Genomic DNA, 27931 nt, shown 5'->3' on the forward strand with positions numbered 1-27931 from the left:
ATAACTGTAGACCATTCACAGTAAGAATCATTAACCACTACTCTCTGAATACGGTCTTTTAGCCAGTTTCCTATCCATTTAAAACTGATTTTTCCAAGTCTGTAGACTTTACTTTACACATTAGCCATGTGTGTGGAACTGTGTGAAACGCTTATGCAAAATCCAAGTATACTACTTCCACAGCCACCCTTCTGTCAAAAGTATTATTTACCTCCTCATAAAAAGAAATCAGATTTGTCTGACATCTTCTGTCTTTCATTAATCCATGCTGTCTGTTGCTTAAAATATATTTTCCAGCAAGAATTGTGTGATGTCATAAGTCTTTTCGTTATCAGTGATTTGCCTTTTACTATGGTATACGTGTTTGCATGTTAAAGTGGAGTTCCACCCTATTTTTATACTTACCTCCATCTTCTCGCTCCGGGTCACCTGAAAAACAAATGGATAATCGCATATTTTTTTTTTTTTTACTTACCTCGTAGCGAAGAAAATATACTTACCTTACTTCCTTCTTCCTCCTTCCTCGGCCGCGGCCCGTCGTCACTTCCTGGCTCTGCAATGATTCCTGGGAGCTGAACGTCATCGCTCCCAGGAATCATTGCGCCTGCACCGGCCCCGACGTCAGTTCCGGGTCGCGCGCGTCATCCCCTTCTAATCCCCTGTGGAGGGATGACGCGCGCGACCCGGAAGTGACGTCGGGGCCGGCGCAGAGCATCGTGGGACCAAAGAAGGCGGAAGAAGACGCCGAAGAGGACGCGCTGGCTTCAAGCTGCCCACATCTGAGATGGCAGCGCTGGACAAGACGTTTGCAAGGTAAGTATTTGTCCTAACAGGTAAGTGCAACCCGGGACAGATCAGAGGCTAGCCATTGTGGAATGCGCTAGCCCTGACTGTCCCGGGGGTATTAAAAAAAAATAAAAAATCCAGGGTGGAACTCCGCTTTAAGCAATTAGGTTACATTGAAACATGCCTTTCAGAGGGAACGGTGTAGGTACTGACTTCACATATACTCCATTTTTGAGTGGGCTTGATCTCACTGGGAGCCACTTTGCTTTTTAAATTGGAAGTTTTCCTATAGGTGAACAGAGGTTAAAGAGGAATAGCTGCCTTGAGGTGGGAGTTCTGAAGTAGAATGGACCAATGATTTTTGATGATACTTTCAATTTTCCAGAAGTGACCATGAGTGATGAATCTGATGATGGGATTATCATTATTAGATGCTATTCTGGAAGTCCTTTTGGAGGTTAAGTAAGGAGAATATGTGTCCTCTATCAGTGTGGGAGGGCAACCCTTTTCAATATAGTATCCTGCCTTAGTGCCGTTGTTCTTTTGTTGACAAAATTGGCTTTTTGGGATGTTATTCATCCATTTAGGGTGGTGACGGCTTTTTTTAATGTAGGAAGGAGTTTCCTGCTGTGGGCTTCACATTCTTGGCTATGATGTTGTGATTTCTGTGGCCCGACTCTAAATCCAAGAAGGCCAATGAATAGGCCGTACATACTGTACGCAAAGTAAAGGATAGTCCAAAATCATTGTGATTACAATGGCCTGAAAAATCCTGGACTAAGGACTCAGGGCCATCCTAAATGATTACCACATCATCTATGTATCTGCCTATAACACTAAGTGAGCTGAACATGTGTTGTTGGACCAGATATAAGAATTTTCCCACAGAGCCATGGTGAGGTTAGCATAGCGAGGGGCAAAATTCCATATTAGGCTCTGATTGAAGCCAGCTTTTTTGGCTAAACAGTTAGCCTGGTAAACGTGAAAAAAAGCCTAAATCTCCATCTCCTGATTATAAATACTGCGTATACAATATTTCATATTTGCCTGAATAAAACAAAAATGATTGTATTTCATATTTTACCCTGTGCATAATAAAAAGTTAATAATAAGAGTCAGCACCCTCACTTAAGTACAGTAACACAAAATCTTGGCCATTTGTTCTGCAGAGATTAGGTGTCTGTAAGGGAGGCAGAACATGATTAGTGTCGCTACATGGAAGTATCTCTTGGAGACAATGTTCTGCTCTGGGTTATGCTCCTTTATCCTTGACTGGGTAAAAGATAAAGAATAACAGCTGGTGTCCTAAATTCTAACCACCTCTCATTCAGTCTATAGAATTTTGTTTAAACGCAGACATCTCTGAAAACTACATCCTGTAGGATTTTGCTGAATAAGACTGTAGCACTGGAGATATTTTCATAAGAAGATTAATTTAACTCTTTAATTTTTAGAGTGTTAATTGAGAGACAACGTTGCTATAGATGAGAAGCAGCAGATCACTTCACTTCATCCTTGCCATTCTTACACCCAAGAAAGCATTTGACAGCTTTACAAGAGAAGTGAAAATCAATATGCAGTTACTTACAAGCATTCAGTATGCAGATGGTGTAGGCAGCCCTTCAACTGACAGATAAATGGCTTTTAGGAAGTATTAAAATAAAGTAGGCCAGATGAGTACTATCAAGGAAGAAGTATATGCTGGAAAGGTTCCCTCGTGTGATTTATTTAATTTATATAATGTATTCTCTATGTGCAACACTTGAAACAATATGCTTGGATCTTACCTTTGCAATGTGTGACCCTAAAGCTTGCAGTTGTGTAATGCAGAGAATATATCCTAAATGACACAGCCTATAAACATTGATTTAATGACAGTTCCTTGTTGTGTTAATTGGCTAATTCCTGCTTATGGTCCACTTCATGTAACAATGCATGTCTTAATGACCGGTGTGTTTTATTTGGGTCAAACTCTTTGTCAGTCTATGAAAACACTGGTATTGCATATAGAGGGACATAGCTGATATACAGAGATAGTTACATAGTTAGTCTGGCTGAAAAAAGACACAGGTCCATCCAGTTTAACCAATAAAAGGGAAAAAAAAAGTACAATCCTATATACACAATCCTTTACTCATAGTTGATCAAGAGGAAGGCAAAAAAAACAGAAGGAGGAAGATCAACCACAAAGTCCATAGAAATTTACACTCATGGTCTTGATGGAACAGGGAGTGTTTGGAGTAACCCCAAAATGAGAAGAGTGTATTGCTGCCTGCACAGGTCAGATACAAGATCACATAGTTCTTAATATCTTTCTTGTAACTAGGCCACCTAAAATAAAGTTCTTCCGCCTTAGAAACACCAAAATACCCAGCAAGCTTAGAATCACGCACCAACCTGAGGGCTTCTACCTGAACCAATTCAGGTACATAAAGATGCACTTCAGTCCAAAAGCCATTCTTAGACGCAAAGTTAATGTCCTTAGGTGGATGAATGAGAAGTGGGTCATTCTCATGCCCCTCTATGAGGAGACTCAAAAATGTATTGGAACTTGTGGCCCCTAGGAAGTTCTTTTGAGGCAGGATTGTACATTCCAAGTTGTCTTTCTGGAAAGGCTCAGACAACATCCTCGATAAGGCGTTGGCTTTACCATTCCTTGACTCAGGTCAAAACGAGATAATTAAATTGAACCTGGAAAAGAATAGAGATCAACATGGATAGATAGATAGATAGATAGATAGATAGATAGATAGATAGATAGATAGATAGATAGATAGATAGATAGATAGATAGATAGATAGATAGATAGATAGATAGATAGATAGATAGATAGATAGATAGATAGATAGATAGATAGATAGATAGATAGATAGATAGATAGATAGATAAATGAGGATTCAAGATCACAACAAGTGCAGTTTTCAGACAAAGCAAAGGCCCTTTTTATTGATCAAGGTAAACAATTATTTTTAACTTCAGAAAACATGAAACCATTTAACAAAATAGGTAATGGGCTGAGTGATCAGGGAGTAACTAACTATTAGTTCACTAAGGAGGGCAAAGCACATGCATACACTGCAGAGTCAGATTATGAAAACTCCACATACACAGACTTTTCACAGCAATGTCCCTGTTACTCAATCAAGGTAACGTAGCTGCATAGCATAGTCTTTGTAAGACTGTAGGTAAAAATCACTATGTTAGTAAAGCAATACAGAACACAGCTCCTTATGATTATACTCATAGACAGCATCACTTACATGAAGCAGAGCTGGTGCAAGGATTTTTGTGTTCACAGGCGAAGGTGCATTTTGCTGCCCAGCATAACCCCCAATTCAAGTACAAATCCTCCCCCACCCAATTCTGCTTTCCATATCCCCCCAGCACAAATCTTCTTTCCCCCAAATTCCCCTCCCAGCACAAATCCTCTCAGTAGCTATATCATAAATTATGTTACCCAAAACCCCCTCCCACTAAAAAACTCTCCCACAAACAAAAATCTCTCCCCCCTATGAGTACAAATCCATATCTTCCAACTGTACCGGTTTTGGTGGGACCTTCCCAAGATTTGAACATAATCCTGGTGTTCTGTGAATTCAGGCTGAGTTCTGAAGCCCAGTGCCGGAACAAGTTTTGCACTTGGCTCCACTAACTTGCCTTGCAGGGGTGCGTTAGGCCACGCTCACATCTCATGATTTGGAACTGTGGGCAGAATTGTCACGATTCTGCCTGCAATTCCAAATCACGTGGCAATCGCTGCACAAACTATGACCCATGTTTGGGTGCCATTATCCTTTAATAGTGCTGTGATATGATTCTGCGACTGTCAAGTGTCAGGATCTCAGCAAAATGCTTCTTCATTTAAGTGAATCGAGCTGCCAACATTCCTGCTATGCAATATGTGAATGGGGCATTCGTTTGGGCACCCAGGGCACTAACCCCGTATTTCCTGCAGGGTACCCGGGGTCCCAAATGCCGCAAACCCCCCTCTGTGGCATGTGACATCTCTTTGATTGGGGAGCTAAGTGGATATGTGCTGGGGATTCTTTGGGAGGGGAGATGACTTGTGCGAGAGGGTGGAGTGAGGGGTTTTCAAATCCAATCCCCCTTCCTCTGGTCTCAGCCAAAAGGCCCGGCCCTAGAGGCAGGTGCAAAAAAAAGTGTGATGGTGCAGTGACCTTGGTGCCGAAAAAGCTTAGGGTGAGGGTCCCCACCCCCAGGGGCACATACGCCATGGACTTCTTTCACAGCCCGGCCTTCCCTGGGCGTTTTAAAGTGGTAGTAAAGCCCCATTGGTTACTTGTACCTACGGGTAAGCCTAAAATAGGGCTTACCTGTAGGTACAGTAAATATCTCCTAAACATGCACTGTTTAGGAGATTTTTGCTATAGTAGCAGCTGGTGATGTCGTAGGCCCATTTGAAATCTACAACATTTAAATTATCCGATCATAGTGTATGGAATAACAATTTGACAAATATTTTGCCTGCCTTGCTTTTAAGTACATGTTATGATAGCTTCACATGTTGAGCAATCTTTCCATATTGCTATAATATAGACTATTATATGCAAACTATTGTGCTCATATCCTAGTCCTAGTGCATTGATATAAAGCATTTACACCTTACAGTACATGTCTTTAGACCTGTCTGACAAAAAAAAGATTGGATTTCAAATCTTGCAAGCATATATGGCCTCTATCTGAAGTCTAGAACAACCATATCTTTCCAATATGGATATAATTTCTTTCCATTTAGTTTTCCTAATGCTAGAGCAGTCATGAGGCACAACCACTACATCTTGTATGCTCTAAAGAAAGAATACATAGTCATAGTCTATTTTAATGATTTCCAGCTGATGACAGATTGTATTGTCTGCACAAGCAGGAGGGTCATTTTGTTCAGTTCTCCATTTAAATTAATCTTTTTGGGCTAAAAGCACCAAGAAAATTAAAATGTTGAATATATTTGCATGCTAACATAATCCTTTTTTTGTGGCCTCTACTGGAAAATATATGTGTCAGCATAGGACAAGCAAAAGTCAGACAGATTACTGGCCATTTTCCAAGGGGTTGAAACACAAGTAATTTTACATTACATCATAAATAAAAATTGGCTTCAGACAAGACAATGTGAGCATCCCTTACACTGCTGTATTTCTTCTACTACCTCATTAGTGTATCCCTATTGCTGAACCTGGCTTTGCTTTAGATAACGGAATGAGTAGGTGTTCCTGACAAACTGTTTGGTTACCTAATGTTATACTTTTTGTTGTTGGCAGGTCTCTGTCCTTCGTCACCACACTCAGCTGTTTCTCCTTCCTCCTCCTGGGCCTTATGTTTTATGTGATTGATGTGAGACACTGGTGGGGAGGACAGCCATTCATCTACCCAGGTATAATATCTCTGTGCTCATCCACCGGACAATAATTCCATGACATCAGTGTAATATAACAGTGTAATAAAACAAAATATGCATTTTTTATAGATATGATTTAAAAGTGAGACACAGTATCCAGTATAAATACTGTATATACATGGCATATCTGAAGATGTTTTCTACAAAGAAAATAACTATTGAACAAGAAATTGTTGGGAGTACAGTGGCTCATTGGAATGGTATAACAGTGGCAGATTGAAGTATGCCTGTTCCCAGCCCCAATACACAAGATGTGCAACCCACCCTTTTTACCTTGTTGCCAGGTACACTATATTTGCAAAAGTATTGGGACGCCTGCCTTTACACGAACATGAAGAGTCTGTAGAGTTTAATTTTGAGTTGGCCCACCCTTTGCAGCTTTACTACCTTCAACTATTCTAGGAAGGCTGTCTACAAGGTTTAGGAGTGTGTCTATGGGAATGTTTGACCATTCTTCCAGAAGCGCATTTGTGAGGTCAGGCACTAATGTGGACAAGAAGGTCTGGCTCACAGTCTTGGCTCTAATTTATCCCAAAGTTGTTCTGTTGAGTTGAGGTCAGGATTCTGTGCAGGCCAGTCAAGTTCCTCCACCCCAAACTTACTCATCCATGTCTTTATGGACCTTGCTTTGTGCACTGGTCCAAATCATTTGATGGAGGGGGGATTATGGTGTGGGGTTGTTTTTCAGGGAATGGGCTTGGCCCCATAGTTCCAGTGAAGGGAACTCTTTAGGCATCAGCATATTAAGAAAATGTGGACAATTTTATGCTTTATCATGCACAGCAGTGTATGACCTCACAAATGTGCTTCTAGAAGAATGGCCAAACATTCCCATATACACACTCCTAAACCTTGTGGACAGCATGACCAGAAGAGTTGAAGTTGTTATAGCTGTAAAGGGTAGGCCAACTCAATATTGAAGCCTACGGACTAGGACTGGGATGCCATTAAAGTTCATGTACGTGTAAAGGCAGGTGTCCAAATACTTTGATAATATAGTGTATAGTGGTTTATCGTGCTTGAGCTGCATCCTTCCCCTGTGTACCGAAATGCAAAAAAAAGCCATGAGATGGTTCTTTCAGCATCCACCCAAAAACGAAATTGTCAGTTTTGGATGAACCACGCAATTTCAACACCTTACAGGAACATTTGCCTTTTCTTTGGTTGATTAAAAGAACAAAGTGTTTTCTAAAAAACAAAATAGGTCATTTTGACAAAAGCATTTCTATTATTATTAAGTCAATACTTTTATCTAGCACCGGGATTTTGCGCATCGTTTTACAAAATGAAGAAAGCCGGTGAAGATAGATAGTTACATAGTTAGTGAGGTTAAACAAAGACACCAGTCCATCCTGTTCAACCTATGATGTGTGTGTGTGTTTGCTGTTAACAGTACATTGTATACCCCTGTATGTTGTGGTCATTAAGGTGCCCATCTAATAGTTTTTTAAACTATTGATGCTCCCTGCTGATACAACTTTATGCAGTTAAAGGTTAAACCGTTTCTCTTCTATTTTTAGTGAATGGCCACGTGGTTTTTTTTTTTTAATTCCCTTTCGCTGAAAAGTTTGTTCCCTATGCAAGCGTCGCCAGTACAGTATTTGTTCATTGATATCATATCCCCTCTCAAGCGGCTCTTCTCCAGAGAGAATAGGTTCAGTGCTTGTAGTCTTTCCTCATAGCTGATGTCCTCCATTCCCCTAATTATCTTTGTTGCCCTTCTCTCTCCAGTTCCAGCACATCCTTCCTGAGGTCCAGTGCCAAGAACTGGATGGGATACTCAAGAAGCAGCTGGACTAGAGTTTTCTAGAGTGGGAGAACAATAGTTTTATCTCTGGAGTGAATCCCCTTTTTTATACATGCCAGTATTCTGTTGGCTTTGCTTGCATCGGCGTGGCATTGCATGCCATTGCTGAGCTTGTTGTCTACTAGGACCCCCAGGTCCTTTTCCATCTTAGATTTCCCCAGAGGTTCTCCCCCTAGCGAGCAACTTACATTCGTATTTCTGGCACCCAAGTGCCTTACCTTACACTTTTCAACATTTAACCTCATTTGCCATGTAGTTGCCCATCCCATTATTTTGTTCAGGTCTTCTTGTAAGGTTTTAACGTCCTGTGAAGAAGATATTGCTCTGCATAGCTTAGTATCGTCTGCAAATACTGAGATTGTGCTGGTCATCCCATCCTCCAGATCGTTTATGAATAAATTAAACAGGATTGGTCCCAGGATAGATCCTCGGGGGACCCCCCTTCCCACACCTGACCAATCCAAGTACTTTCCATTTATCACCACCCTCTGGACTCGCCCCTAAAGCCAGTTTTCAATCCAGGTACTCATCCTATGGTCCATAACTACGTACCTTAGTTTGTACAGTAAGCGTTTGTGGTGAACTGTATCAAATGCCTTTGCAAAGTCCAGATATACTCCATCTACAGGCCTTCCTTTATCTAGATGGCAGCTCACTTCTTCATAGGAAGTTAATATATTGGTCTGGCAAGAATGATTCTTCATGAATCTATGCTGATTACTACTAATGATACCATTTTATTACTAAAATTTTGTATATAGTCCCTTAACATCCCCTCCAATAGCTTGCAGACTATTGATGTTAGGATAACAGGCTTGTAGTTCCCAGGGATATATCTCAGCCCTTTTTGAAATATTGGTGCCATGTTGGCTTTTCTCCAATCAGCTGGTACCATTCCTGTCAGTAGACTGTCCTTAAAAATTAGGAACACTGGTCTGGCTATCACCTGGCTGACGTTCTTAAGGACCCTACAGTCTAGTTTGCTGTATCCCTTCCCCCAATTCTTTTGTAAAGACTGAGGAGAATGATTTATTTAGAACCCCTGCCCTCTCTCTGTCCTTTATAGCCAGATTCCCTTCATCATTCTTTGTGGGGCCAATATGTTCTGGCCTCACTTTCTTGCTATTTATACTTTCAAATATTTAAATATTCTACTTAAAAAATTTCTTAGGGTTTTCCTTACTCTCTTCTGCTATGGGCTTTTCGTGTTCTATCTTAGCCATCTTGATTGTGGTCTTACATTTCTTATTGCATTCTTTGTAGTGCTGGAATGCTGCCAATGACCCCTCTGCTTTGTATTTCTTAAAGATGCAAAAAGTGGTCACCGCCTCCACCTATAACTGAAGGGCAGATGCAGATCAAAAAATCTTTTCGTTTTTTTGATTTGTATTTCTGGAAGGCCTTTTCTTTTGTTTTTATATGCATTTTTACGTTGGAGTTTAGCCACCGAGGGTTTATTTTAGATCTTATATTCCCTGTCAGAATGCACTGGCCAATACCTTTATTAACTTTGTTCTTAAAGCACTCCCATTTTCCCCAGTGTTCTTTGTTCCCAGGATTCTATCCCATTTAATATCGTCCAGCATAGAGCACAGTTTAGGGAAACTGGCTCTTTTGAAGTTCAGTGTCTGTGTATTACCCTTATGTTTCCCATTTTTGTGATTTAAACTTAAACTAATTGACCTATGGTCACTTTTTTCTAAGTTGCCCCTTATTTCTACATCCGCAATCAGATCTGTATTATTCGTAATTAGTAGGTCTATTAAAGCATTGTTTTTCATCGGTGTGTTCACCATCTGACCCATGAAGTTGTCCTGCAAAACATTTAGGAAATGGCAAGCCATTCCAAGCTGTGATAGGAGGTCTGCCTCCCCCTCCTCCCTTTGGTTTGGGGGCCTATAGCATATGCCCAATATTACTTTCCCCTTAGTATCTTCCCTTTGAAGCTGTAGGGATTCCACCTCCTCCCTAGCTCCATTAGTGATATCGTCCTTCATATTCACTTGCACATCGTTCTTGATATACAGGTATACCCCTCCCCCTTTTTTACCCTCCGTATCTCTGCGATAAAGGGAGTGAATGCCCCTGAATGGTTGCCAGCTAACCATGAAAGCTGTCAAAAAGGTTTCTGAAATTCCCACAAAATCAAAATCCTCCTTATACATTAGCAGCTCCAGTTCTCCCATCTTGTTAGCCAGACTTCTAGCATTAGTATAGAAACCTCATCATTTTGTCCGGTCGCATACTATACCCTTGTTAGATATTATGAGGCTGCATTTTGGATTTTTCAACCTACCATGGGTTTTGGATCTCTGGTCACCCTACCACTAATGCCCCCAATATCGCCTGCTGAACCTTGTTCCCCGCTGGCTAGCTCTACATCTGGACCCTCTCCCCCATCACCTAGTTTAAAGCCCCTCTAAATTTTCGGCCATCTTCTCTCCCAGTACGGCTGCACCCTCCCCATTTAGGTGCAGTCTGTCCTTTCTAAAAAGCTGATATCCTCATTAGAGCAGGACAAGGGATACAAAAGGTAGTAAGCATCATTTATTTGTCACCTTTGATGGTGAACCTTGTGCATTAATTGACCATTTTCAATTGCAGCATACAAAAGGAGGGACAAAAAGACAGAAGTGGTTGTTGACCCTCACAGCACATCATTTTCACTGAACCATGACACTGATACATTAACAAAAGAGACATATGCTTTCCACAGTCCATCTTTCCAAGCATAAGATGACACAGGGTGCTGACAGTGTGACATCAGATGAACACTTTACTTCTCAGGGTTACACAATAAATAGATGAAGCGTAGAGTCTATTTATTTAGCTTCTTCCAATGTGAATGAAGAGCCATATGTAGCCCCCATCCAACTTCCACACAAACCAATATTCTATTGCCTCTTGCCTTTTGGTTTTGGCATAGAGCAGTGGCTATATCACTCCTAGCACAGACAGTCCTGAAACATCTCTTCAAACTGCCCAAAAATGTATTCAACTTTGCAGTCCTTCAATCATGAGATCTATTGTACCTTAACTTCACAAATATGAATGGCAGTTTCTACAAATACTGCTTAAACAAGATTATTTTAACTTACGTTCATTGTGTTTATTCACAAAGCTGTTAAAATAAAATATTTTTGTATATGATGCTTGTTCATTACTTGTTTAGATTAATTTCAGACAGTATTGGTTTATACAGTATCTCACAAAAATGAGTACACCCCTCACATTTTTTGTAAAATTTTATTATATCTTTTCATGTGACAACACTGAAGAAATTACACTTTGCTACAATGTAAAGTAGTGAGTGTACAGCTTGTATAACAGTGTAAATTCCATGTCCCCTCAAAATAACTCAACACACAGCCATTAAAGTCTAAACCGCTGGCAACAAAGTTAAGTACACCCCTAAGTGAAAATGTCCAAATTGGGCCCGATTAGCCATTTTCCCTTCTGGTGTCATGAGACTCGTCAGTGTTACAAGGTCTCAGGTGTGAATGGGTAGCAGGTGTGTTAAATTTGATGTTATCATTCTCACTCTCTCATACTGGTCACTGGAAGTTCAACATGGCACCTCATGGCAAAGAACTCTCTGAGCATCTGAAAAAAAGAATTGTTGCTCTACATAAAGATGGCCAAGGCTATAAGAAGATTGCCAAAACCTTGAAACTGAGCTGCAGCACAGTGGCCAAGACCATACAGTGGTTTAACAGGACAGATTGCACTCAGGTCAGGCCTAGTCATGGTCAACCAAAGAAGTTGAGTGCACATGTTTAGCATCATATCCAGAGGTTGTCTTTGGGAAATAGACGTATGAGTGCTGCCAGCATTGCTGCAGAGGTTAAAGGGGTGGGGGGTCAGCCTGTCAGTGCTTTAGACCAGTGGTCCTCAACTCCGGTCCTCAGGGCCCACTAACAGGCCAGATTTTAAGTATAACCTTGGGGAGATGCAGATTAGAGTACTGCAATCACTGAGCAGCAAATTATATCACCTGGGATGTATTTCAGTTATCTTGCAAACCTGGCCTGTTAGTGGGCCCTGTGGAACGGGGTTGAGGACCACTGCTTTAGACCATACACCGCACACTGCATCAAATTGGTCTGCATGGCTGTCATACCAGAAGGAAGCCTCTTCTAAAGATGATGCACAAGAAAGCCCGCAAACAGTTTGCTGAAGACAAGCAGACTAAGGACATGGATTACTGGAACCATGTCCTGAGGTCTGATGAGACTAAGATAAACTTAATTGGTGCAGATAGTGTCAAGTGTGTGTGGCGACAGCCAGGTGAGGAGTACAAAGACAAGTGTGTCTTGGCTACCATCAAGCATGGTGGTAGGAGTGTCATGGTCTGGGGCTGCATGAGTGCTCCCGGCACTGGGGAGTTACAGTTCATTGAGGGAACCATGAACACCAAAATGTACTGTGACATACTGAAGCAGAGCACAATCCCCTCCCTTCGAACACTGGGCCACAGGGCAGTATTCCAACATAATAACGACCCCAAACACACCTCCAAGACAACCACTGCGTAAAAGAAGCTGAGGGTAAAGGTGATGGACTGGTTAAGCATGTCTCCAGGCCTAAACCCTATTGAGCGTCTGTGGGGCATCCTCAAATGGAAGGTGGAGGAGCGCAAGGTCTCAAGAGCTCTGTGATGTCCTCATGGAGGAGTGGAAGAGGACTCCAGTGGCAACCTGTGAATCTCTGGTGAACTCCATGCCTACGAGGGTTAAGGCAGTGCTGGAAAATAATGGTGGCCACACAAAATATTGACACTTTGGGCCCAGTTGGACATTTCCACTTAGAGATGTACTCACTTTTGTTGCCAGCAGTTTATACATTAATGGCTGTATGTTGAGTTATTTTGAGGGGACAGCAAATTTACACTGTTATACAAGCTGTACACTCACTACTTTACATTGTAGCAAAGTGTAATTTCTTCAGTGTTTTCACATGAAAAGAAATAATAAAATATTTACAAAAATGTAAAGGGGTGTACTCACTTTTGTGAGATACTGTATGTGCCTACAATATGACTCAGTGCTGGCTTATATTTAATATGCTGTATTCTCTAATATTCAGGAACGAATTCAATCTTTGTCTACGTTGGACACTCACTTCTAGCTATGTATTTCCCTTTTAACTGGGAAGTGAAGGACTTCAAATCTCATTATGAGCTCCTTGCACAGGATCTGTTGGGAACTTCCATCTGGGTGCTTGTAGCTTACTTCCTATACAGGCAGAAATTCTTCTTGAAGATCTAAAGGACTAATCTGTTGGTAACTCTGTAATATTCATTTTTGTTTTTTAATAATACTGTGACAGTATGCATTGTCTGTGATAGAACTATTAAAGGTTACACACATCTATAAAACCTTTCTGCAAATCTCAAAAAAAAAGTTTGGCAACTTAACAAAAGTTCCACACTATGTATAAAAGAACTTGACCAACATAGCGCTTAACATTACTGATGACACAGTAGCAGAATAAAAGCATAATATGCCTTGGAAGGTTGATGTATCCTTGCAAATGACAATTTTATCTGTCTGCGCCTGAAAATAAACTCAGAAACACAATGAAATGACATCAGAGCAAGATGTAAAAATAGAGGTCCACTTGAAATATTAGAAATAAAAAAATCAATGGCATGGGCTGTAGAGCAGAAGTATACAAATCTATACAAAAGGTCCCTCGCAAACGTACAAGCTAGCCAGGAAAAAAAAAATAGTTTTTTTGTTACAAATTCATTTGCAAATACACATTGCCATGTTAACACACCGCTGATATATGTGGTCCCTAACTCTAAACTAAAATTGAAGTTCCACACCACTGTTTAGAGGCCCAGATACAACTTTATTTTATTAACCACTTAAGCCCCGGAGGATTTGGCTGCTCAAAGACCAGGGGCTATTTTCCGATTCGGCACTGCGTGAATTTAACAGACAATTGCGCGGTCGTGCGAAGCTGTACCCAAATGAAATTGACGTCCTTTTTTTCCCACAAACAGGGCTTTCTTTTAGTGGTATTTGATCACCTGTGTGATTTTTACTTTTTGCGCTATAAACAAAAAAATAGCGACAATTTTGAAAAAATAACAATATATTTCGAATTTTTTTATATGAAATTCCCCCCAAAAAATGTAAAAATCCAAATTTTTTAACATTTTAGGCGTCACACGCATGCGGATGTGCAGGAACGATCGGAGGCGGGAGCGTGCCTCCGGCGGAGAGCGCTCGCCCGCTATTGGCTCGTGGGCGAGTGACGTATATATACGCAGTAAATGTACTTGCGGCGGTCAGCAAGTGGTTAAAAGTCATTGGTACAATCCAAATAATCTGCTGCGTTTTGGAGGTTCAAGCGTGCCCCCTTCATCTGAGCTTGATTGGCAACAATGTGAACAAACCAGAAGTGAAATAAACCTACAATGGTATTATTTTCCAGTGTAAATTACAAGCACAGGCCTTGTCAGCTGCTTGTTTGGCTGCCACAACGTTCCTTAACTGTCCTAACTCTAAACTGTCTGGGGTCTGCGCTATGTGTCATATATAGCTATGCACAAACTGACAGCAGGCTCAGTCAAAGGTGAATATTTCAACGTTAAAGTGGTTGGAAAGACAGAAGGTTTTTCATGTTAAGGCATTCTATGCATTATGATAAAAAGCCTTCTGTGTGCAGCAGCCCCCCTCAGCCCTAGGGATGATCGAACTTTTCAAAAGTTCGGTTCTACCAGAACACCCGAACTTCCCAAAAGTTCGGCCCGGATTTCAGAACCTCATTGAAATCAATGGGACCCGAACTTCGGTAATCAAAAAACACAATTTTGAAGCCCTAAAACCCAATAAATGCCCCTAAAAAGTGCCTAGGGTTCTGGGTCAGGCCCCAGGGACTCTTAATCACACAAAAAAAAAGTTCTTAAAAATTGTCATTTTTGATAGAGAGCCAATTATTGAAAAAATTATTGAAAAAAAAAATGGGATTTCTTTAGATTTAGAGTCTAAAAAGTGTACCTGTGAAGTTTCAGCTATGTAGTATGTCCAGAACCAGAAAAAAAAAAGATTGTAAGTATTAGAATCAATATAGAACAGGGATATGGCTCTGCTATTTTCACACTTTGCCGGTTTTGTAGCAGGCGTTTTTTTGGGCATTTTTTCGGGGACTTTGGAGGCAGGCATAACATCAGAACTTCTGTGTAGGGGTATATATACATACACCCATGTATGTATATATACACATACACATATATAAGTGTGAAAATAGCAGAACCCTATGCTTGCGCTAATGAAATAATTAACACCAATATGGCTTCTCTCCTATAACACCTATATGTGTATAAATACATATAAGTGTGTGTGTGTGTGTGTATATACCCCTATACAGAAGTTCAGATGTTTTGCCTGCCTCCAAAGACCCACAAAAAATGCCCAAAAAAAAAACGCCTGCAACAACACACCTGGGCATTTTTTTTTGGCGCAGGCATTTTTTTGGGCATTTTTTATGGGTCTTTGGAGGCAGGCAAAACATCTGAAATTCTGTATAGGGGTATATATACACACACACTTATATGTATTTATACACACATATAGGTGTGATAGGAGCGGAGACATATTGGTGTTAATTATTTCATTAGCGCAAGCATAGTGTTCTGCTACTTTTACACCTATATATGTGTATGTGTATATATATACAGACATGGGTGTATGTATATATACCCCTACACAGAAGTTCAGATGTTATGCCTGCCTCCAAAGACGCCCAAAAAATGCCCAAAAAAACGCCAGCTACAAAAACGCCCAGGTGTGTTTTTGCAGCTGGCGTTTTTTTTGGGCATTTTTGGGGGTCTTTGGAGGCAGGCAAAACATCTGAACTTCTGTATAGGGTTATATATACACACACACTTATATGTATTTATACACATACACACATATAGGTGTGATAGGAGCGGAGACATATTGGTGTTAATTATTTCATTAGCGCAAGCATAGTGTTCTGCTACTTTCACACCTATATATGTGTATGTGAATATATACAGACATGGGGGTATGTATATATATACCCCTATACAGAAGTTCAGATGTTTTGTCTGCCTCCAAAGACCCACAAAAAATGCCCAAAAAAATGCCTGCGCCAAAAAAAATGCCCAGGTGTGTTGTTGCAAGCGTTTTTTTGAGCATTTTTTGTGGGTCTTTGGAGGCAGGCAAAATATCTGAACTTCTGTATAGGGGTATATATACACACACACTTATATGTATTTATACACATACACACATATAGGTGTGATAGGAGCGGAGACATATTGGTGTTAATTATTTCATTAGCGCAAGCATAGTGTTCTGCTACTTTCACACCTATATATGTGTATGTGTATATATACAGACATGGGTGTATGTATATATACCCCTACACAGAAGTTCAGATGTCATGCCTGACTCCAAACATGTCCTCAAAAAAGCCCTATAAACTCCTGCACCAAAAAGCTGGGAGACAGGCGAGAAGCCATATCGCTGTTCTGTAAGTGACCTAAGAGAAACGATCTTTTCTCCATAGCGGTCAGCCTGATATGGAAGGGTTTTGTCACCCTGCCATAGCAGTCAGAGTCAGTTAACCCTACACTACACTACGGGCGTGGTCTGGACGCGCTAGAAGATGGCAGCCTGAGAACGGAGCTCCCGCCGCCTCGAGTCCTCACAAGCCTCGCTCAGGGAATACACTGCAGCTAGATCGCTGGTGAAGATGGCAACGACTGCCCGATCCTCCTCGGCCACCCGCTCCCGATCCCCGCGGGATCCGGCAAGTAAGCTGAGCCCCAGCATCCCGGAGCTCTTTCGCACTCAGGCCGCAACCCTGTCTCTTTGCCTGGGCTTTCCTCCACCTCTGCCTCTCTCCCCTCCTCTCCTGCCTGCTCCTATGCGGCGGCCGCATCGGGGGGGGCAGAGTCGGCTTCTGCTCCTCCACCTGCACCGAGGCAGCTCTGCATGGAGGATCTCCACCTCATTGCTGCAGATATAAAAAACACCTTGGGAGCGGCCATCTTGGAGCTGAGGGAAGACATCTGCTCCCTTACAGGCCGGATGCAGGAGGTTGAACATGCCACTGCACAGCAGGACGTAGCCATTAGAGACTTGTACCTTAAATCAGACTCTCACCTGTTGCAGATGCGGGATATGCAGCGCCACATGGAGGACCTAGATAACCGGGGTCGGCGCCATAACCTGCGGATCCGGGGCTTACCGGAGGCGGTGGAGGGAGACCACCTTACCCCCACAGTGACTGCACTTTTTAACTCCTTGCTGGAAAGGCCTCCACTGTCCCCCATCGATATGGAGCGTGTTCATAGAGCTTTGCGGCCCCGGGGACGGGAAGGTGAACCTCCACGCGACGTGGTGTGTTGCTTGGTGGACTATCGTCTCAAGGAAGACATTTTGTGAAAGGCCAGGGGAAGGCAACATATAGAATGTGAGGGGACACCTGTGCAACTTTACCAAGACCTGTCTGGAATAACTTTGCAAAGCAGGCGTGAACTTAGGCCCCTGCTGGATGTCTTGAGAGCGCGTAATATAACCTACAAGTGGAAGTTCCCCTTCTGCCTGGCTGCATCCCTGCAGAATCGCACGGCTCTCCTCAGGGTGCCTGAAGACCTCCCTCATTTTTGCTCCACTCTGGGGATCCCTTTCATGGCACTTCCGAATTGGTACGCCGAATTCAGGAATGCGGCTGACCTTGATCCGCCTCAGGGGGGTGAACCAATGGAGGTTTAGGAAATTCGCTTTCGCAGGCCCCGCTTGCCCTCTGGGAGCAGACCGGCAAAAGATGGAGCTGGACCCGCTATTGTTTACAGCCCTACCAAACCTCCCCAGCGGAGTAAGGCTCGGAGGAACAACTGATCTGCTGTGACTGATTTGGGGTGTTACCCCCTGTTGAGGCACTTGGATTTCCATTGTTCTTTGTTAACCTACTCCTCCCCTCTCCTCTTCGTTATAATGGAGTGCTAGTTTCACGATACCCTATGCTGATACCTCTTCCATTTCACTCAGGAGCACTGGCGGAACCTGACGGAGCCCTGGAGTGACTCCATACCCTCTCCGCAACTAACGGCATGACTGGCCCTGGTTTGTCACCGTTTCCCTGGATTGCTGTTGGAACTGGTAACGTTTCCCCTCTGCCTCTTCCTACGGTGTTCGCTGTACTTTGAACCCCCTTTGGTGCTCACAGACTGTGACTAGGTAACTTCCCACCCTCGCCCTCTTGGTCACCTTAGGCTAACTGCCTTTGTTTTGGGACTCTGGCACCGGCCCTAGGGTGCTACCTCAATGATTAGAAATCTTTTGCTAGCCTTTGATAGCCACTGGTCCTTTGCCTGCTTGCAATGATCCCATTGTGCTACGATGGAATGATTAGATGGACACGATAGGGTCTTTGAGGGGTGGGTTAGTAGAAAAGTGACGCTCTGGCATATCCACTGTAATTCCTTCTTTTCCTGCCTATGTAGGGGTTCATAATTAACAGATGCTCTGTTGTTTTACTGTGTTTGTGAAAATGTCCGCTGCCACACGTTTGTTTGGACTGCACGATTCCGCTCCCAGGGTATACTGATGTGGTTGCGGTGGCGTGCAGGTCAGATGTTCGTGTCTCTTCTGTAGACAAATTGGAATGGGGGTGATGTGGACGTGTGCCCCTATAGGGGTCGCCCTCCGCATCGCTTCTGTGTCTCTGCACCCTCTGTTGGCACCTATTGCTGCCATATGCTCGCGCCCCGGGAAGTGCTACCAGCGGGGTTTTTTGCCTGCTTCCGCATGTTTCTGCAGGCTGGTGGCTCTCTTGGGGCGGGATGCCCGGGTAGGTGCCCCGGGGGCTTCAGTTGTTTTCAATGCCTGTTGGGTATGGGTTTTGCCTCATGGTTCATATGAGCGAGCTCTGGCCGCCTAGGGTTTTGTCGTTTTATTACTTGACTGTCTAGTAGACCATATTTACGGTCCCGATTGAGTTTCTAATTTTTAAGATTCCCTCGGGCTCCCTTCCCTCCCCATCCCTCCCATTTTGGGCCCCCCTTCGGGATTCCTGGAGGGGCGCTCTAGATCTCTTCCTCCCCGCCCCTACCTTCCCTTGCTGACGGATTGGGGATGCTGGCCTATGGTGGGATGGGAGGCGGGAGGGGGGTCTTCCGGGGGAGGCGGCTGTCGATCTCTCCTTCTCGCTGTTCACCTGTCCTAGCCGGGTTAGTTCACGGGAGCCCATATGGTGACCGTGTTCCTTAGATTGGGTACATTCCCCGTCACTCTTCCGACATGTTGGAATAAGTTCCCCCTCAGGGAGGCGGCCTAGACCGCAAGTTTATCACTGTTGTTGCTTATGTTGTGGTTATTATTGCTACCTTCGTTATTATAGTTGCTACGGATTCCTTTCTTCCCTTACTGGTTTTAGCATACCGACCGCTCTCTGAACATGGGCTCCTGACATTCTGGACTCGAGGACGGGCTCTTTTCGGTGAGTACTTGGTTTTCACCCCGTCTTCTGGTTTGTCCTACTCCAACCCCGCTTAGCGGTTGTTGTCCTGTATCAATTTGTTTAACAGTAACGCTACTATCCCCTACCGCTGAATTTCTTTTTGTTTCTGTTTCCCCACCTGACCACCTTCCCCGGATTCTGACAGTTGAGTCTGGTGGTGGTCCCTTCCCAGTCCTCCACCTTTTTACCCGCCCCTCCCTTTCCCCGGTGTGTACTTTCCTTCCCCCTTTACCTCCCAGTTGTGTTTGTTTGTCCGCCCCATACGTTTTCGCCTGTGCTACTCCTCGTCCTTCCTTTTCGCACTCTTGTTTATCTGTCATGGATACTTCCCTGAAGGTATACTCCCTCAATGTGAGAGGACTGAACATCCCTGAAAAGCATTCCAGGCTTCTCCTCACCCTTCGACGGACTCATTTTCGCTCAGACGGTATCCAAAAACTTTATGCTAAACAGTATCCTACGGTTTATCATGCGACCTCTGGGGATTCTAAATCCAAGGGGGTCTCCATACTCTTGTCCAGGAGTTGCCCCTTCGCGGTATCTGAGTCCTTGGCGGATGAGAATGGGCGCTTTCTCTTCCTTAAGGGCTCCATCCATGGCAGGGCTCTGACGCTGGCTAATGTATATGCACCTAACAAACACGTAGTCCCATTTTTTCGCTCTACTCTTCAGCGGTTGTCAGACTTTTGCTCCGGCCAGATCATATTGGGCGGGGATTTTAATGTAGCCATGTCCCCTCTCTTGGATACTTCTTTGGGTTCCTCCTCCATCCCGTACGCGGCCCTGCGCTCTATCAAGCAGTCACTCACTACTCTACTTCTTCACGATTCGTGGCGTACCCTCCACCCAAGTGTTAAGGATTTTACCTTTTTCTCTTCCCCACACAACCGGTACTCACGTATCGATTATATTTTTGTCTCCCAGGATTTATTGCCGGCCCTTTCCTCTACGACTATCGAGCCAATGCTCTTGTCTGACCATCACCCCATCAGCGCTACCCTCTCCTTCGCGGCTCTACCGCACCGCTCCGGAGCGTGGCGCCTGGATGGCTCCCTTTTAACTGATCCCGCTTTTGTTAAGGCTCTCTCTGACCGCCTAACGCTGTATTTTTCGGAGAACGCGTCCCCAGAAGTCAGTCCTGTCACTTTGTGGGCAGCACACAAGTGTGTGATCCGTGGCGATCTCATGGCTCTAGCCTCTAAACGGAAGAAGGAACGGGTGGCTCACACAGAGGCGCTCCTGTCCAAGATAAGTTCGTTGGAACGCTCTCATAAATTATCTTTGGCATCTGATACCCTAGAGGAGCTCACTAAGACCCATCAGGAGTTGTTGGAGGACCTTGGTAGATCGGTTCGCAGGAACTTCGCCCTCTCTCATGGCTTCTTCTACGAGCATTTCAACAAGTCGGGCAGGCTCCTTGCCAGAGCTCTCCAAAAGCGTAGGGCGGCCAACACCATCCATTCCATTTTCGACTCTTCGGGCAAGACGCACGCCTCTACCCCCGATATAGCGGCCCAATTTGTCCGTTATTACACGGACCTATACAACGCGCCTGAACCTTTGCAATCTAGGGCACGTGAGATTCGCCAATTCTTGTCCCAACACTCTCCTCCGCCACTCTCGGAGGAGGTGTTGGTCTCTCTCAATGCTCCTATATCAACCACGGAAGTTTTGACGGCCCTCAAGCAGTCCAAGCCCGGGAAATCCCCTGGTCCGGACGGATTGACGGTTGGTTACTACAAGACGTTTGCGGATCAACTGATTTCACACATGGTGGGGGCCTTCAATGCCTTCTCCGATGTGCCTGCCTTGGGACCGGACTTTTTGGAGGCCCATGTCGCTGTCCTCCCCAAGCCTGGGAGGGACGCGACGTTGGTACCAAATTACCGTCCCATATCTTTACTCAATGTGGACATCAAATTGTTTGCGAAAGTGCTAGCTAACCGCCTTCTTCCCTCCATTCCCGAGGTGGTGTCCCTTGATCAGGTTGGTTTTGTTCCCGGACGTGAGGCGCTGGACAACACTACCAAGGCGATTCATTTACACCACTGGTTGTCCATGTCGCATACGCCTGGCTTCTTTTTGTCCCTCGATGCGGAGAAGGCGTTCGACAGGGTGGCCTGGGACTACATGTCCGCTGAGCTTGAGGCCCTTGGCCTAAGAGACAGGTTCTTGCGCTTTGTCTCTATCCTTTACTCCAACCCCTCTGCTAGGGTCAAGGTGAATGGATCCCTGTCGGACGCCTTCTCCGTGTCGAACGGTACTAGACAGGGTTGCCCGCTATCTCCCCTGATTTACATCCTCACTTTGGAACCCCTTTTGCGCCAGATTCAGGCTTGTTCGGACATCAAGGGGGTTTCATTGAAGGGAAAGACATACAAACTAGCGGCATACGCTGACGATGTCTTGCTATTCCTCACTGATCCTCTGCTTTCGGTCCCCAACCTCTTATCCGTTCTTGCGCGTTTCCAAGATCTTTCCAATTTGAAAATCAATTACTCCAAATCTCGGGCCCTCAACATTTCCCTTCCTCCCTCTCTCTTACAAATTTGCCAATCCAATTTTCCATTTAAATGGGACCCCCACTCCATCACATATCTCTGCGTCCAATTGCCTAGCTCCCTCTCCGACCTTTATTCCAAGAACCACCTGGCAATCTTAAACACAGTGGAAAGAGACTTACACTCCTGGACGCAGGGTCGTTTTTCCTGGTTTGGCAGGGTCGCCATTGTCAAGATGAACATCCTCCCCCGCCTGCTCTACATCCTCCAAGCCTTACCCATACGTATACCGCCTGCCTTCTTTAAATCTTTTAGGCTCCTGTGCGCTAAATTTCTGTGGTCCTCTAAGAAATCCAGGCTTAGTTGGGATCTGCTTACCCGCCCTAAACAGGAGGGCGGATTGGGATTCCCTCATTTACTCAAATATTATCAGGCTTGCCATCTATCCAGGGTGGTGGATTGGCATGCCCATGCGAGGTCTAAGGACTGGGTGTCTCTCGAGGGGGCCTTGGCGTCCTTCCCCGCCCACCACTTACCTTGGTCGGCTCCGTCTAAGATTCCATGCTCCATCTTAGCTAATCCCCTGACTGGGGCTACTATACGGGTATTTCATGCCCTTCGTGAGCAGCCAGATCTCTCGCCGCGGCGCAGCCCTTTAACTCCCTTACATGCCACCCCTGATTTCACCCCTGGTCTTCCGTTTGTGCCTGCCGAGGGCCCCTCCTCGGATGTACCCTATCAGGCTCGCCACTTCCTTGACGGCTCTGGACTACTTTCATATCGGGATCTTTGTCAGCGTTTTCCGAAGGCCTCTATTCCTTTCTATTGCTACCTCCAAATTCGTCACTTCCTGACTCACACGCAGAAACTATCGGAATGGGGCCGTTCCCTGACATCTTTGGAGCGTCTCTGTGATGCCCCTGGTCCGCACCGGCATATGGTTTCGATCTTATATTCTATGCTGTTCCCTTCCTCTCACGCACCTACGGAGGCTCTTCGGGCGCGATGGACTCGGGAGTTGGGAGTGGACCTGTCAGAAGAAGACTGGTCTCGGGTGCTTTTTCACATGCACAAGGGTTCCCTGAACGTATTGACCCAAGAAACTGGTTATAAACTTTACTCCAGGTGGTATAGGACTCCAGATCTTCTGCACAAATTTTCTACCTCCAACTCTCCGCAGTGCTGGAGGTGTCTGCAACATAAAGGCACCCTACTACATGTATGGTGGGACTGTCCCATTCTGCAACCGTTCTGGAAGGAGGTTCAAGCCTTAATCTGCCGTATTACCACGTACACGCCGGACTACTCGCCGGCGCAATATCTTCTGCACCACACCTCACTTTCCTACGCCAGCTACAAAAAGTCCCTGACCTTACATCTGATCAATGCAGCCCGGATGTGCGTGCCGTGCCATTGGTTGTCCACCGCACCTCCGTCGGTTGCTGAATGGCTTCGCAGGGTTCGGTGGGTGGCGGAGATGGAGGACATTGTAGCCCAAGCCAAGGACTCGCACCATCAGTACCGCACAACTTGGGCACCCTGGACGCACTTTCAATCGTTGCCAGAATTCCAAAACTTGAGCACTTGAAATCGCTGGCTACTTTGTAACCCTTTTGTTTTGTACTGGGGATGCACCCCTTATTCTGGGGTGCTTTCATGGATGTTCAGTTCGCTATACCTCTTTTGATGTTTGTCTCCTGCCGGAGTGTACTGCCCCTTTTTACATGCTACCCTTCCCCTCCTCCCTTTTGTGTTTTTCCTCATTTGCCCTACCTGGCCCCTTTCCTATATTCCTTCCCAACCCCCCTCACTCATTCCCTCCCTCTTAGGCCTCTCACTAAATTACTCAGGGTTCTCCATTTAGCACTCCGAGGTGGCTCTGGCTCCACCGATGACAGTTGTGGCGCCCATGTTCAGAGATGTTCATACCGGATTCCCCACTCTTCTGCGGTGGGTCCCCCACTCTCTGACGCAGGTAGCTCCCTTTAAGGGGTGTCGGGTTTGGGGGAACCACTAGGCTTTCTCATAGGTAACCCTCATACTCCGGATCCCACCAGGTGGGAGGGTGCTCTACCCAACGAACCCTTTCAATAGACCCATATTCACCTGGCACTCCCACAGGCTCTCTATCTGCGCGCCTTGGTGCTACATGTCACTTTATGGGTTTGCCTATGATCTCTTATTATCCCTTACGTGCATTGTACTACTTACCTGTATATCACTCTTGTACTTGCTCATTTTTTGTGGGCTTTGTTAAATGCCCATTACTGCTTTGTTCTTTTTTTTGTACTATGTATGCTTTTTACCTTAATAAACTGTTTGGAAAAAAAAAAAAAAAAACCCTACACTACACTACGGTCCCCTTACACTTAACACTTTCCCTACAGAAACTAGATTATTAAAACTAACTATAGTGGAAAATAGCACCCTAACTACACTAGATATCCCTTTCCTCAAACTAAAAATTGCTAAATGACACTTTGTAGCAGAAGTAACAGAACTGCTTCCACTCTCTTCCATGTCCCTGTATTACAATGCTAGGACTTTGGCGGGGGCTATCTTATATACTGGGGGGCGTATTCACTAATGATTGGCCTATGGACCCCCTAGTCACTCCAATCACATTCCTAGCATTCTCCTACCCCCTCAATTGGCTTTTACTGATGGTTCTGGTCCAATCACGGGCTTTTAAAGCCCATTTCCTGTACCATTGCATTTTGGTCGGTTCTGGTTGCCGAATTCCAAACTTTTTCAGCAAAAAATTTTGAATTCGGCCGAACCTCGAACAGCCAATGTTCGGGTCGAACCGATGGTCGACCCGAACCGTTTGATCATCCCTACTCAGCCCCCCTAATATGTCATGAGCCCCATCTAGATCCAGTGATGTTGCATGAGAGACTCAGCTGTCCAGGACTCCCTTCCACATTGGCTGAGACAGTAGTGTCAATTGAAGTCAGTGAGGCAATGTGGAGAAAAAGGGGGCAGGGGCGCGGCTCTGTGTATGAATGGACACAGGGAGCTGCGGCTCGGCTCGGGGGCCCCCATAGCAAGTTGGGGGATACTCAACAGAAGGGAGGGGCCAAGAGCACCGAAGAGAGACCCGTGAAGAGGAGGATCTGGGCTACTCTGTGCAAAACCATTAAACAGAGCAGGTAAGTATAAGATGTTTGTTGTTTTTAAGGGAAAAAAAAAGAGACTTTACAACACACTAGAAGCCCAGACATAGCCTTTACAAGACAGATGGGGTTAATGTATGCAGCAAAACGCTCTGTTTTAACCTGAATATTTGAAATAATTTTGCCAGGTTTTTACTGGCTAGCTTTAAAGCATGCTAGAGACCTTTTGTATTGTTTTGCATATTGCCCTGCCCATGTGGACCTTGTTTTAAGCAGATCAGAGCAGTGGCATTTGTTGTTACATATGGCCATCAGTTTTTTATTACAATCAGCATTTGAGTACAGTCCATGTTAAAGGAAAGCTATGCTAGGGTTATGGTATAAAGTCAAGGAACAGAGTTGGATGGGTTGCACCTTGTGTTGTAAGTCCCAGACGCTGAATAGTAAAATAAGTGTCCATAAAATACTTTGAATATTGCAATATATTAAACTAGTTGCTAACAGATGTCCTATTCCAATCAAACTGCCCTTAAAGTACACATAGATGTGTGGAGGAGGTAAAGCAGTCCGGAGTGAAGCTGGAAAAGTCAGGATGGAGGATCATTTTTTACCAAAAGGAAATAGGAACAATATACTTTTAGCCAATGACAATTGGTTATTTAACTTATTGCCCTACAAGGTCATATTGAAGCAATAAGAAAAAGTAATAAGGCAGACTAATGGCACTTTTCCACTGCAAGTACCGGCTCGGCTCCACTCGGCCCTGCTTGGCCTGGTTTGGTTTTGCACTGCATGGTACTGCATGGTAAGGTGTTGGAACAGTTCGGTACGGTTTGGTATGGTTTGCTTTTCCACTAAAGTAGTACTAAAGTAAGTGGGTGGGATAACAACGATTCTCTGACCAATCAGTGGCTAGTAGTGACAACCAGTCAAGGCTGCATGCAAAGGATTGTGGGATAGGGTACCGGTACGGCCCTCTTGGAACCACAACCGAGGTGGTACTATTTAAGCGAGCTGAACTATTCGGTTCCATGCAGTGGAAAAGCGCCATAAATACATTGATCGTGTACTGCATGGTCAATGCATAATAAGGCCTATTCTATAAGCATGCTCATAGTTAATTATAGTGACTTTTCCATAGCTAAATATGGCTATTTCTGTTAGTTGGTAAACCCATTATTTTGTTTTATTTTTCAGGTGGTGAAATGTAGGCCTGTTCCTTTTCTTCTTCAAATGTTTCCTTTTTGAGTGCTCTTCCAGCTCCTTCTGCTTGTTTTAGAGTTTGGACTAAGTCTTCAGGATATCCCTGACATCCAATTAGAGGGATCTATGATTTGATAATCATCCACCCTTGACCCTTCACAGAGAGCCCTAGAGCCACCTGTGCTGGTCAGGGCTTTTTTGAATACATGTTCCATCTGTGCTTAATAACTGCTGCCATTTGAAGAATTAACATGTTTTAATAAATGTTGAGCACCTGGTTTTAATGTGTTCTTGCTTTTCTTTTAAATAAGTAAAGTTTTAAGATCCATTAACAATGTGCCCAAAGCCATGATACATGGACCTTCACTTTAGTATTTTACCATATTGACCAGAAAATGTACGCTAAGTCTTCGTTCACACTATTTTGGCTGCTAAAGAGTATTTAAAGCAGCTATATCTTGGGCAGGTTTCAGTCAGTGAATCAACTGCTGTTCTCACATGGGGGTCCACAGGGAGAGGCCTCAACGATCAATTTTGAAGATGTATTTAAAAAACTGCAGATAGTGATTTTCCTGAATTTCCTTAATGTACGGAACCCCCAATTCCAAACAGACCATGTTAAGTGAACCATTTGGATTAATACCCACTTTTAGATGGGGTGTTTGCAGAGCACTTTGCAGGCATCAGAACCATCAAAATGCTAAATGCAACAACGGTGTCAACAAACCCTAATGCTAGCAAGACGCAACAGAACCTTAAAAGCAAAAAACTCTACTGATTTGAACTAACACCACCATAACAAAGTTTCCTGTGTGAAAAAGTGGAAAGGTATATTGAAGCCCTGGAAACCATACAAATGTGAACAATGCCCTTTTTTTGTGCTGTCCCAGCATTCAAATACACAAGGAACATATAAACTTAACAGTACTGGGAACAAATTAGATTCCTATTTGTCCTCCAGGGCAGAATCACAGAGACTGTTTCTTCTATACCACCACTCAATGAGCATCACAAAGCTTGCCAATTAATATACAAAACAGTGTGTGATTTATGGCTGTTTGGGACGTGCAGATTCCTTGCACTTCCCTTCTTCATTATGACAAGCCTGGTGCTGGGTGGTGTTCATTTCTGCCTTTTCCTGCAATCTCTGTTCATTTTAATTAAAGATGGCAAATAAATCTTAACATATGACTTGATGTGCAGGCGCGGTCCTGAGTATCATATCCATGGGAGCTTAGAGGCAGTGATTGCTCAGATAACAGGCTACATTACATAGACAATCATGAAAGTCAAACAGCTGTCCTATTTAACAGCTACTTGGGTGAAAATCTCTGAGCTTAAAGTGAACATGTGATTTTTCCCATGTAGAACAAAGCAACAGATTCACATTAATGATAGGCCTACTAGCTGCAAATACTCATCTTCCTTTCTCTCCCATGCTGCTACAATCAGATGCCAGGAGGGGAGAAAAAAAGCCCCATGTGGAATCTAAGTCACTACTATGTCCAATTCTTCATGAGACAACACTGGTTGCTTGAGCAGCCTATCATTAGGCACCAACACTGTCACATGGGAAGAGGGGGGAGCTACATTCTCC

At 44.2% G+C, this 27931-nt stretch overlaps 1 protein-coding gene across 1 annotated transcript in view; it reads left to right on the top strand.

Annotated features, from left to right (window-relative positions):
• The window catches only part of LOC309563068 (heparan-alpha-glucosaminide N-acetyltransferase-like), a 272146-nt gene extending 258817 nt beyond the window's left edge, over positions 1-13329 (top strand). The window contains exons 10-11 of the mRNA XM_082267368.1: positions 6066-6178; positions 13095-13329. Of these exons, the coding sequence (XP_082123494.1) occupies positions 6066-6178; positions 13095-13276 (295 nt within the window). The 3' untranslated portion in view covers positions 13277-13329. The remainder of the gene's footprint in view (positions 1-6065; positions 6179-13094) is intronic.
• Positions 13330-27931: the final 14602 nt, after the last annotated feature.

Source organism: Pelophylax lessonae (genome assembly GCF_965119305.1).
Source record: "Pelophylax lessonae genome assembly, chromosome: 9".
In the NCBI taxonomy this organism is placed as follows: domain Eukaryota; kingdom Metazoa; phylum Chordata; class Amphibia; order Anura; family Ranidae; genus Pelophylax; species Pelophylax lessonae.